At 40.2% G+C, this 13,052-nt stretch overlaps 1 protein-coding gene across 12 annotated transcripts in view; it reads left to right on the top strand.

Moving 5' to 3' along the window:
* ENOX1 (ecto-NOX disulfide-thiol exchanger 1) overlaps positions 1-13,052 on the top strand; it is a 572,287-nt gene that overhangs the window by 335,621 nt on the left and 223,614 nt on the right. For 11 of the 12 annotated variants that reach the window (XM_053899210.1, XM_019447475.2, XM_019447473.2 and 8 more), the window contains 2 exons: positions 5,586-5,729; positions 6,593-6,730. In XM_053899210.1, coding sequence (XP_053755185.1) covers positions 5,586-5,729; positions 6,593-6,730 — 282 coding nt within the window. The remainder of the gene's footprint in view (positions 1-5,585; positions 5,730-6,592; positions 6,731-13,052) is intronic. The other variant, XM_019447469.2, reaches the window with a different exon arrangement.

The raw sequence follows: 13,052 nt of genomic DNA, 5'->3' as shown, positions 1-13,052 counted from the left end.
ATGCGAATTCTCTAATGTGTCCATATTTACTTTCATAAACTTGTCTGAGACTTACTTGATTGGCAGTTATGCCTCAATGTCCCTGTTCAGGGGACAGAAGAGTCCCTTTCTCAGGGCCACACATGGTTGCAGAAGCAGAGTTCAAGAGCTTATTTTCCCCACAAGGGCTCAGCTGAAGGGTGAATGTGTGAACTGTTAAGGCTGAAACAGTTTCCTGCCAGTAACATTTTAGGGACTTCCACATCTGGGGGAAGCTGGAATTAAGGAACTCTAGGGTTTGAACCTTGATATTCTATGAACCTGGGTGTGGTTGTCCTGAATCCTCAGGGCGTTAGAAAAAGCTTTGCTGAAAGTGAGACTCTTCTCGTTTTAATGGATCCAGGCCTATGTTTATGGATGAGATTGCTTCCTTTAATAATTCACTCAGCAGCAGAGTCAGCAATGATAACTTTCCCTATGCTAGATGTATTTTGGAAGGTAGAAAACAACGTCTGACAACATATTGTGTATGTGGTTGATGGATATCCATCAATGGGAGGTATGAGTTGACCCATTACATGTTTCATAAACAGCCTTCAGGTATAATATTGCCCTTCTCAGAAAAGCTGAAATAATCGAAGTGTGGAAGCTCCTGTATTTTAAAACTTGCCTATATACAGACTTTGAAATTACATATTATCATAGTAGTATCTGGTCCTATTTCCTTTTCTGTCTTTAACGGAAAAAGAAATACTTTATCCCTAAGGTCTCAAGCTTTCTCTTTTATTATTTTGTTCAATTTAGAAATATAAAATGTGATATTTTTTAAAAGAATCGATTTCCTGAAAACAAAGTAATTTTACCTCTGTCATTTCTCTACACTTAAAAATGTAATGCGTCCAAGGACTTTATCTACCTCTCATGCCCATGCTGGTTGAGTTGTCTCTGGCAAATTTGGTAATTTTGTTTGATTTCATGATTTCAGAGGAAACCTTCTCTCTCATTCATATTCTCTGTCTGTCTCTGCCTCTGACTGTCTGTCTCTCTCTCTTTCTCAATGTTGAGTTTTTCAAAGACAGACATGTCTTGGGTAAAACCTTATCATCCATTCAGTGACCGTTTCCTCCCTAACATGGAAGAATGACTTTAAAACTGGCTGCTAGACAGAATGGAAAAAATGGAGGATGCAAGCTCAGATCCTTAATGATATTTTGTGTTTGAGAAACGGCCAGACCTGCTTTCTTTCCTCTGTAGTACGTGCCAAATGGAAATTTTTCCTTTCTTCCAATGATATCACTTCTTTAGCATATATGTATGTATGTGCCTTTATTACACTAACGTACTGTTTAATGGGTCTGGAGATGCTGTTATTTATAGATTTTAGCTCATTCAAAGAACAGCTGTAAGAAGCCTCACAAAAGGGGAGCATCCCGGTAACCTGATGATGGCCCCACATTGGTTGCCAGGGAGGTGTGGAATCTTAGATCGTGAAGAATGACGTGTTACGTGCACCAAAAGCTTATCTGGAAGGATCTAACATTTTTAAAAATTGTCTTTCTTTGACACTTTAAATTCGTCTGTGTTCTAGTTTCCAACAACAATTTCCCCTTTTGTGTTCTTTAGTTTTCAAACCTCCAGCCTTTGGAATTAGACCCTGGAACTGAAGTTTATTCCTTTGTTCCTTTGTTATTTCCTTCTTTCTCTTTTTATTTTCCTTTTTAGTTTCCTTCCTTTCTTCTATGACTGAATTCACTTGAAAAACATATGTGTGTGTGTGTGTGTATATATACACATACAGTTTATATATAGTTTTAAATATATTTTATAAATGTATAAACATACTGTAATTATATATAATTATTACATATAAATAACATATAAGTATATATTATTTACTTAACATCAAACAAAATCATTCTGTTAAATTTTAAAAAATAAAATTTCAATACTTAACTCATCTGTACCCCCATTTTATAGCAATCTATGCTTTGTGGACAGTTACAGATGGGTTTTATTATTCATAGCGTGTGTGTGTGTCCTTGGAACATGTGAAAGTTGGACAGGGTTAGCAAGAGTTGTGTTATTTACAGTGAGAAAAGCTATGCTGTTTGTCTGTTTGTTTGTTTCTTTTGAGGGAGGAATGGGGGAAAATAGTATTTTCATAGGCTTGGTGAGTTTCAGAAATTATTTGCCCTGTTGACGTAGCCCGGTGAAATCCTGAGCATAAATCGATCTTGTTGCACAGTTATGAAATTGGGTAGGAGATTTTGCACGTGCATATACCTTAACAAAGAACAGGTTAGATTTCATCTGAACCCTGGACAGTGCTGTATTATTAACCTTGGCATTTTGTACATCCGATTGGTTTTGTGATGATCTTGTCTTACTAAAAGCTGTAAATTCAAACTGCTAATTTCACAATTAGTCATCAGTTTCTTGAAAGCTTTCATAGTTGCATAAACAGAAGAATAGCCTAGAGAAGAAAATTCATACATCTTTTAATTCACATTGTATTATTTTATAAAGGATTTGTGGAAAATAAAGAAATATTCTGCTACAATTTAGGTGTGGCATAGAAAACTAGGGCAGTGCTTACTTTTAGAAATATCAAGTGTTACTCGCTGTTTTAGAATTAATTACATAATTATCCCATAGAACACTGAGATCCCAGGGTACCTTCATAGAAACACTACACTTCCAAATAAAATAATAATAATTAGCATCTACTATATTCCAAGTGCTTTATTAGCTATAATTTTTTAACTCCCCACATCTCTGTGTGTAAGTAAACACCATTAACATGATCAATCTTTTCTATAGTTTAGAAATAAGAAAACTAAGGCAGAGAAATGGATTTGAATGATAAATTAGGCATTATGGCTTTGAGTCATGTAAAGAGGCAGGTATTCAATAGGAACGATAGATGTTAGGAGAGTATAAAAATTACTCTTGCAACCATTCATAAATTACTAGGTAGTAATTAATTTAAAATATCATCTTTCTTCCAAGCATCAAGGAAATTTACATTTCTTTAAAAAATTGCCTGGCTTCCTTGAGACTCTTGGAAATGCCTAAGAGGTGATACAACTTTCTGTGGAGTCACCATTCTAGGTACATGGCAGCTACATGAAGTTGTATGACATTGAAACCATTGGTTGGTAGATTGAAGGCATGTAATAAATTAAGTGTCACAGAGTCTCATTAGGGGATAAATTCAGGTTTCCATCTTACATCTTGCCAACAAAGCAATGACTTTTTTTGTTTGTTTTTTATTTGTTGTATGACACGGTAACAGTTCATTACTGTTCCCAATGGAACAGCATTAGTTTAGGGTAGGCATGAAAGTGTGGGTGGGCACTATGGGCCCCTGGGACGTTTGATGCCCCCATGTGACACTATAATCACTGAGGAGAAAACTGCCTTTGGAACAGACAGTTATAGAGCCATGGAAAGCTAACGGCATCCCTAAAATACTGTTGCAAAAAGGCAAGGAAACATGACAGGTCAGGTACCAGTTGTAAAGCCTACAAAGTAAAGGGATGTTCTTTGATGTAATATTCCAGAACTGCAGACTCGTTGGACAGAAAGTTGTGATTAATGCCCATTTGGAGAGAACCCAGGCTGGAAGGAAGCCAGCCAACTAAACTTCATTTAGGGAGATAAGTAAGACAAATGGTGACCTTGCAACGATCTGAAACAACTCTACTCCATGGCCATTTGAGCAAAAGAATGAACAGTCTAGCCGGACTCTGCTGTGGTGATCTGAACTGGTTGGAGGTAGACAGGGGAAAGTGCTGTGAGGTTTCATCATAGAAATATGGCTGGTGTGTGGGTAGCCAAAGGGCAGACATTTAGATCTGTTATGTATTTGTTCCTGAGTTCATTTTCTATGGTGAGAACGTTGTCTGATGGCATCCATTGCCGTGGTGAATAATTGATTCACCACAAGTGAACAAGGTCTCAATTCATTTGGGTAGTAGAGTTTTTGGGTTTTTTTAAATTTTTTAATGTTTGTTTATTTTTGAGAGAGAAACAGAGCATGAGTGGGGGAAGGGCAGAGAGAGAGGGAGACACAGAATCCGAAGCAGGCTCCAGGCTCTGAGCTGGCAGCACAGAATCCCACGTGGGGGGCTCAAACCCATGAATTGCAAGATCATGACTTGAGCCAAAGTCGGACACTTAAACTGACTGAGCCGCCCAGGCGCCCCATGGGTAGGTGAGTTTCATTGCAAGGTATAAAGCATTTGTCTTGAGTGCAGTTTGCTCTCAAAGTTGGAATCGTTTTCTATTGAATGATGATGTATCATCTGCCAACAAGCTATTGGAAAATATTCCCCACCATCTCATGTGCCCCTCCGGTCGAGGGCTAGGTGTTTGTGGAGACTATGGAAACAATTTGCTATCACCCACCTATTCCTTGAAATACTGAAATCTGAGCTTCCATTTGAACTAAACTTCTACTCATAAAGTGTGCACTAGACACACACAAACAGACCGTCACATCTAATTCTAAAATACCCAATAACGTGGGTTAGAAAAACTTCTAAGTTTATACCTAAATAAAAAGAAATCATTAAACTGTTACAACAAATCCACTTAAAATTCAAACTTCGCAGATCCCACACGTAAGCGGTATGTTTTGCCTTTCAGTTTTGAACTGCCGAATGTGCACTTAAAATACGTGTGCATGAAAAACACTCTGTATGTATGAATGCTATGTTTTTGCATTTTTAAGGGTGGGGGGAAGGTTATTTTATAAATAGCGGGCTATAGAGGGACCCTTTCCTTGGCAGCTTTATTTAATGCTTTATTATTTGTTTTTACTAGAAGGGTGCTTTGGAAAGTTTAACAAAAATATGTGCATATAGATGTATGTGTGTTTGCGTGTGTGCGTGTGTGTGTGCGTGTGCGCTGTGAGGCTAGGGAAAACCCAGACCCAACAAACTGTGGCCTGTTCAATTTATCTTCATAGAAATAAAAGAAACAACTGTGTCTCTTTGCTGCCCCAACATCCTCTCCATCTTCTTTTATGAGAGGCGCACTATTCTTTCCCTCTGCCTCTGCTGGCTATTGTAATCTGGGCGCACTCCTTTACCAGCTTCACGGCGAATAGCTCCTTGCTTTTCTCTTCCTCTGCCCTCCATTCCCCCCCCCCCGAATACATTTCACAGACGACCGTCTTCCAAAATAACAACATCAATTAATTTTTTAACTTAAAGAAAATCATATTTAGCCCCGAGTCTGCCCTCTCCATTGATGTGTAGTGAGTGGAAGAGGCTGTGCCGGGGCTGATAAGCCCCGTCTGTGAAGTCTCTTCAGTAGGAGGCAAGGAAGGCCCTGGCCGCTTGCACAAGGGGCTGCTTATTCAGGCAGCGTGGCTCTAGGTGAGCTGACAGCTGGCCCGCCCAGCGCACCCAGGGCAAACCTAGGCAGGGACCGGCTGGGCCGCCCGGGGCTCAGGAAGCAGCCCCTCCCTGAGTCTCAGTCTGTGACTGGAAGTTGTCCTTCGTTGTTCATTGGTTTTTGCCCAGACAACAGTGTTTTCCTCAAAGGCTCCCTCAGCTAACTGTCGTGATCTCTCACCACCCTCCTCTCCCCTTTTGCAGAATCCGATGACCTCCGTGGGGAACCTGCACTCAGCCATCAGAGCGCACCTGCCCCCAAGGATGCTCATAGTTCAGTCGTAGATGCAGGTGGCGTGGAAAGCATCAGCCGGTGTCCCCAGCAGCTTCCTCAGATGATGGCTGCAGGTAAATGCCAGTGGCCCGCCCAGGACACAAACAAGGCGTTGTGAGTTCTTAGGGGAAGAGCTTGCCTGGCCGTGAAAATAGGCATTGAACCGGGAACCTGGAATCCTTAAAGAAACCGGGCCATGGGACTAGCATACATCAAAAATCATTAAGTCAAATTTCACATGTTTTGCTGAGTTTTTTTTTTTTTTCTGGCCCTGTGCTCTTTGTTTTTAATGTTATTTATTTGTTTATTTGGTTTTGACGAAAGTCTTGAACTTATAAGAAATATTTTGGAAGAGTCATCTTAAGCAGACACCTGCATTTCCATAATGGAATGATACAAAAAGCTTAGAAAGGAAAGAGTATGTTACAAGGTAACCCTGATAAATTCAGTTAGGACCGAACTGAGTCGCTGCTTGGCGACTGTTTTTAAAAATTCTGTTAAATAGCTGGAAGGTGTGCCTGCTCCAAAATTCTACTCAGAAATAGATGATGGCGTTTATTTTTAGTCTACTGAACCAATTGACTTTTTTTTCCCCTTACCAAAGGAGTGGTCCTGTTCTGCCTCTCCACCTTAGAACTTAACTCATGTTGTCTCACTAAGAGAAAGAAGCAGTTCCTCCATTTTTTTTCCAGGAGTGCTTCCTTAATGGCATGCTGTGTGTAACACAAACTACATGTCATTAAGTTTCCTCCCGGAATGTATTTGGAAACCCTTTATGTTTACGTCTGGAGAAAACATTGCTGTAGATTACAGTGCTTTATTTTCGTGTGGTTGGGGAATGTGCTAAGTGAAGTCTCGCATCTCTAACAATGTGATCTCCTTTAAAACAAACACTCTTGCCTTTTGACTGGAAGTCACAGTTTGTTTTTCCCCGCAGCAGCTGATGGTTTGGGGAGTATAGCGATAGACACAACCCAGCTCAACATGTCCGTGACCGATCCCACAGCCTGGGCCACCGCCATGAATAACTTGGGCATGGTTCCCGTGGGGTTGCCTGGACAGCAGCTTGTGTCTGGTAAGCTTGGGTTTCAAGGTACTTCGCAGCAGTACCAAAGGGTGTTGGTGACAGGTGTCCAGTAATCTACCCACACGCAAGTGTTGAGCATAGTCAACATGGGGCATGTTTATGACTGGGATTTGTCTGGCAGGTTGTGCTTGAGATTCTTTTCCTCATCACCTTGCTCTCCTGCCCGACAGCTATTCTCAGAAAAAGCCATGTGTAATATATATCATCTGTGGCATTGCGATATCAATTTCATGTTTTAAATTGCTAAATAGAAGAGCTAACGTTTGCTTTGTAATTTGCAAAACTCCTTCACCTACATTATGCCATCTGATTCCACAGTCGTCTTTTTGAGGCAGGTGGATATTGTTTGTTTGCTTACGAATGTTCACATTTCAAAGACGGGGAAACAGAGGGCCAGCATTCAGGTGGCTTTTCCAGCACTGCGGTGGCAGAACTAGAAATTCAACTCAACTGACACTAGTCCACATTTTTCCCGTCACTCTTTGGAATCATAATACGATGCATTCAATAGGGAAAATGTTTAGAAATGTCCCCAAGTAGAAGGCCGTTTAAAAGATTTCATCATTTAATTTAATACATCTTTATTGAGGACTTTCCGTGTGCTGTGGAACAAATACTCCGGGGAAGAGAATAGATATGTACATACATAAGTGTTCCTGAGGACCATGTCTCCCTAAATTGCAAAGCACAGCAACAACAACAACAACAAAACCCAGCAATTAGAATAATGTGTAGAATCAGGTGTGAAGTGGTAACACAGGCCAATAATGTAGTAATTTCCAGAAGGGTCAATCACTGGGGCTCTAAGAGAAGATATTCTCAGAAGAGTAGGACTTGGGCTGTCCGGAAAGATACATAAAACTTGCAGTATCCACTCATTCGCTCATTCGCTCCTTCGTTCATTCAACAAACATTTATTGAGTTACTGTCCTGGTGTAGGTGCTCCAGCTATAAACAAACCAGGCATGGTCCCTGCCCTCCCAGAATTTCCAATGGAGAGGTGACAGTCAGTTATTATGTTATGGTCATTGTTACGTCAGAGGAACAATTCACTTTTGCCCGTCAAGTCAGATGAGGGTAGATGGTATGCACCAAGTAGAAAGCAGTCGCCATTGGAGAGGTAGTTTCCGCCCCCACAAACCTGTGTATTTTGTGCTGAGTTGACCAAGCATTTGTTTGTTTTTGTTGTTGTTTTTATTGTTTTTCAATAGTGGCCATAGATAGGAAATTCTAAACTAGTTACAGTAAGTTTTATGTGTGTGTGTACCTGTACATATATATGTATATATATGTACATGCACACGTGCATATATGTGAATATATACATAGGGGTTTTTTTTAATATCACAAGAAAGAACAGGAGAGAAGACAGGAGACAGCGACAAGTGGGAGACAGAAAAAAGAGAGTCAGATACTGAGTTACAAAACAGTATTCTTAGGATATTTATGAAGTATAAAACTCACGTTAAGTTGAGGATTAGTCTGGTGCGTGCTGTGTATATATGTGCAGCAGTGACGTTTTCTTTTTTTTTTTTTTTTGTCACATGCTTTCTTTGCATTTTTTTAATTTTTTTTTCAACATACGAAATTTATTGTCAAATTGGTTTCCATACAACACCCAGTGCTCATCCCAAAAGGTGCCCTCCTCAATACCCATCACCCACCCTCCCCTCCCTCCCACCCCCCATCAACCCTCAGTTTGTTCTCAGTTTTTAAGAGTCTCTTATGCTTTGGCTCTCTTCCACTCTAACCTCTTTTTTTTCCTTCCTCTCCCCCATGGATTTCTGTCAAGTTTCTCAGTATCCACATAAGAGTGAAACCATATGGTATCTGTCTTTCTCTGTATGGCTTATTTCACTTAGCATCACACTCTCCAGTTCCATCCATGTTGCTACAAAGGGCCATATTTCATTCTTTCTCATTGCCACGTAGTATTCCATTGTGTATATAAACCACAATTTCTTTATCCATTCATCAGTTGATGGACATTTAGGCTCTTTCCATAATTTGGCTACTGTTGAGAGTGCTGCTATAAACATTGGGGTACAAGTGCCCCTATGCATCAGTACTCCTGTATCCCTTGGATAAATTCCTAGCAGTGCTATTGCTGGGTCATAGGGTAGGTCTATTTTTAATTTTCTGAGGAACCTCCACACTGCTTTCCAGAGCGGCTGCACCAATTTGCATTCCCACCAACAGTGCAAGAGGGTTCCCGTTTCTCCACATCGTCTCCAGCATCTATAGTCTCCTGCTTTGTTCATTTTGGCCAAGCAGTGACATTTTCTATGGTCTGAACATGCGTTGATCCAGACCCCTTTTCCCGAAAGCTTACCCAGGCAGATACTTCCATCTACTAACTCGAGAGTAAAGATTTGCATTTTTCCACCCAAATTTTCCCAACTGCCTAATTGAAATGCTTATCTAGCAGAAATTGCTCTTGTCTCCACCTCCCACTTGTGTCAGAAAATGTTGTGTAACTTCCAGACTAAGCCACAACCTCAATAATTCATTATTTTTTCTTTATGATTTTGAGTCTTGTGACATTTTAACCATGACCAATTTATGATTTTCCCGGCAACTTACCATGAAAAGAATTACAGCCCCTGCTCATTATAGAAGATTTACCGTATCTGCCCTGCATTACGTTCTCTATCTCCTGTACTAGCCAGACTGCTTCAACTGTTTTCGAGCCTCTCAGGGCCTTCCTGGGTGTCCCTTCGTCATTTCTGCATTCTGCCAGGTGAACTGTACTTCACGTGGTTCCTCGGGGCTCCCGCTGACCCCGTTTGTTGACACTTTCTCAGGGTCGGGTTCTGTTTTATTCACTTAGTGTGTCTGCAGTTTCTTCCAGTCTTTTTTCCACGGAAACATTTTCATCACATTAAATACTCTAGTGTGTATTTTTATTAACACCTCCAATTTATTTAACCAGCCTAGTGTTTACATTTAGGCTGTTTCCATTGTTTCACTCTTAGAAGGCAAGTTTGTTTGGAGAATTTAATCTCTTCAAGCACATAGAGAAGCATGTTACCTTTTTTTTGTAAAATGGTGATTATGTCTAGTTCATGGGACTGTTGCGAGATTTTAATATGATAGTTTACATGCGATAACCACATAGCACCTACACGTAGAAAGCATTCATTAACTATTAACTCTTATTCCTTCCTTCCTTTTTTGCTCATTTTTTAAAACAGGTAATATTATGTGAACCATTTCCATGCATAGAGCTTTTCAGCAGTTAGAATTACTGTCCTTGGATGGACTCCTGTATGTAAAACTAGCAGATCACAAGAAATGAACATTTGAAAGTTTCTTGTTAAATGCTGGGCCATTAATTTCCAAAATATGCGTATGTATTTAATATTTATTTGCTAATTTGATATGTAAAGATGGCATCCTATGATTTTTGCCCTCATTTTTTTTTTATATCTACCCTTTGTAAATTATTTACCTCCTCTGTTATTAGTACTTCCTCTTTTGTAAATAGATTACTTTCATACTGTATCCATTTATCACACAGAGCTCAAACCTTTTTGGTTTACATTTGGTTATTTATTATTAAGCATTTTAATCTTTGGAATTCATATTTCCTAAAAACACTTATATAGTCTGTTTTTTTGCCTCTTAATGTTGTTTTTTTTTTAAAAAATATGTTTAACTTTTCCTTTATGAGTTCTTTATTCCATTTCTAAATACGAAAAGGCTTGTCCCACCGTAGAAGTTGATATGTATTCCCAGTTTTCTGGGCCTCCATTGGCTTACTTTTATCTTTTTTACCTATCTTTTTTATCTTTTATCAAACATTCCATTCTTATGCATATTTTTATCCCATGTTTGAAGTATCTGTTCTGTACCCCTGATCTATCTTTATTCCAGCACCACATTGTCTCAGTCCTTCCAGCTCTATGGAGTATTTATATGACATCTCTTATGCTCTTTTTACTGGACTGCATGGGTAATGCTGTTTGTTTCTTTCAAGGCAGTCACAGACGGCTGTTTCCTGCTCAGTTCACATGCAGCCGCCTCTGGAATTCTTCGGGGTGCCTGTGGAATGTGAGAGGCAGTCTTTACTGTCTCAGAAGGGGCTTAAAGATTATTTAGTGTAGGCTTCCTTCCAAGAAATCCCCTCTAAAATGTCTCTGACAGGATTATGGAGAGGCTGGATTTTACAAGCACTTGGCCTTCTCCCAAAGTTTCTGATATTTCTAAATGACCAACTACTCTTCCCATGTTTGTTAAAACTGAACTGACACCCAATCCCATTCTCCACCAGTACTTCTGTTTATTGAGAGATTAAAATTATCAGCAAAGGAAGGAAGACACACATTTTTCACATCCTCTGCTTTTATCAAAAAGTTTTCCCGGAAGATCAGATCACCCACCACTGTCCCATTGCACCTTTCTGATGTGTTATTGTGGCTTCCACAGTTACAGCTCTTCCGTTTCCTTCCCCTCTACCATCCCCCCGTGTTCCCACCATGATTCCAGCCCCATGCTCATGAACTTGCCTGGCTACCTTCTTCCTATCATGTGCTGCTTAAGATCATCATATTGAATCAGTTTCTTTTATCTAAAATATACCATTATGGTGTTTTACTCCAGCCCTAAATCCCATACTTCAATGTCTTGGTTTATCTATAGCATAATATTTACCTCCTTATATTATTGTTTCATGTTTATTTTATTCCTCCTACTTTTAGTTTTGTGGAACTTTTAATTTTGTGCATTTCAACACTTTGTGCATTGATAGAGATCTAGGTTTTCTAAACTGATCTGTTAGAACACCAGTGCCCTGGGGATGTTAGGTAAAGTGGATGTCATATAAGTATTTATGTGGTCTAATAGCCAAGGCAAACTCTGGGTTTAAAATAGGTAGATTGCGGTTCAGTCAGTTAAGTGTCAGACTTCGGCTCAGGTCATGATCTCATGGTTCCTTGGTTTGAGCCCTGTGTCGGGCTCTGTGCTGACAACTTGGAGCCTGGAGCCTTCTTCAGATTCTGTGTCTCCCTCTCTCTCTCTCTGCCCCTCCCCCACTCACACTCTGTCTCTCTCAAAAAAAATTGAATAAACATTTAAAAAAAAATGAAAACAGATGGGTTGCAGAGCACCTGGGTGGCTCAGTCAGTTGAGCATTGAACTCTTGGTTTCAGCTCAGGTCATGATCTCACAGTCCCCGAGGTCAAGCCCCACCCCACGTTGGGCTCCGTGCAGGCCATGCGGAGCCTGCTTGGGATTCTCTCTCTCTGCCTTTTCCCCTGTCTCTGCCTCTTCACCCCTCTCTCTCTCAAAATAAATAAACTTAAAATAAAATAAAACAGGTAGGTTGCTTTCTTTGTGAGTTTCTTCAAAGTCTTTACTATGCTCGTATCCAATGTATACTTTCAAAGAGTAGTATGTAGCATGCGGGCTTCCCCAAACTTAATTTAGCTTAAAAAAAAAATCTCTTGGCATCTCATGAGACACCAGAATAGCCATGTAAACCAGACTTCTACCATCAGCTGGGGACATCCTTTTCCACTACCATCCGTCTCTCTATGCTGTTTATGATATCCTGTCTATGATCTGGCACACGGCTTGGGTTATGTTTTCACTGAATAGTGTTACTACCTAACCTCAAGTTTCCAAATAATTCTCTCGTGGTCAAGAGTTTGCCTAAAGCCTTCTTCCCAGTTTTCTCTGATCCGTGTTGTCACTTTCCAGGAGCCCCCGCCATGGGTGTCATCAGCCCAAATCCGGAATATCAGATCATGAGCCTTGACACCATCTGTGTGACCAGCTGCTCCCTTCCTATATATCCCAGCTTCTTTTCCAAAGTTATGATCATCAGTTGGAAGAGCTGAAAACTCAGCAGCTGAGTCCCCAGTTTTTAAGTTTCTTGCCCAGGACTACGTGGGGATTGGTAATATTGCCTGGATATTCTCTGGCCATGAGCTTCTACCTTGCTTTTCTCTAAACTTTTTGAAATTTTATTTCCTGATCTCAAAATCTTCCAACACGATGGAAAACGAAAACAAAAGAAGACTCTGAGCATCATCGTTTAGAGAGCCTCGCTATTACACGCCAGACTGTCTGTATCCCCTTAAATCATGCCCGTGTCAGGGAGTGCCGCCAGTAACACGTGAAGGGACTAAAGAAAGGAAGTTTGCTGGCTTGAGTATTATTGTCCTCTTAAAAACAAGTACGTAGGGCAGTTTATCAAAAGAAAGCCCATCTGCGTATCTCTCCTTAGCTGTCGTTGACTTTGATTGGTAGATATCTTTTACCCCAAATGGCTTGACATGCCATTTGTGTTATCTCAAATACGTGTTCT

The sequence above is a fragment of the Panthera pardus genome, unplaced genomic scaffold, assembly GCF_024362965.1.
Source record: "Panthera pardus isolate Hobbes unplaced genomic scaffold, ASM2436296v1 HiC_scaffold_1, whole genome shotgun sequence".
Taxonomy (NCBI): Eukaryota; Metazoa; Chordata; class Mammalia; order Carnivora; family Felidae; genus Panthera; species Panthera pardus.
The sequence above is the reverse complement of the archived record's forward strand: the minus strand, read 5'-3'. Positions and strand labels throughout refer to the sequence as shown.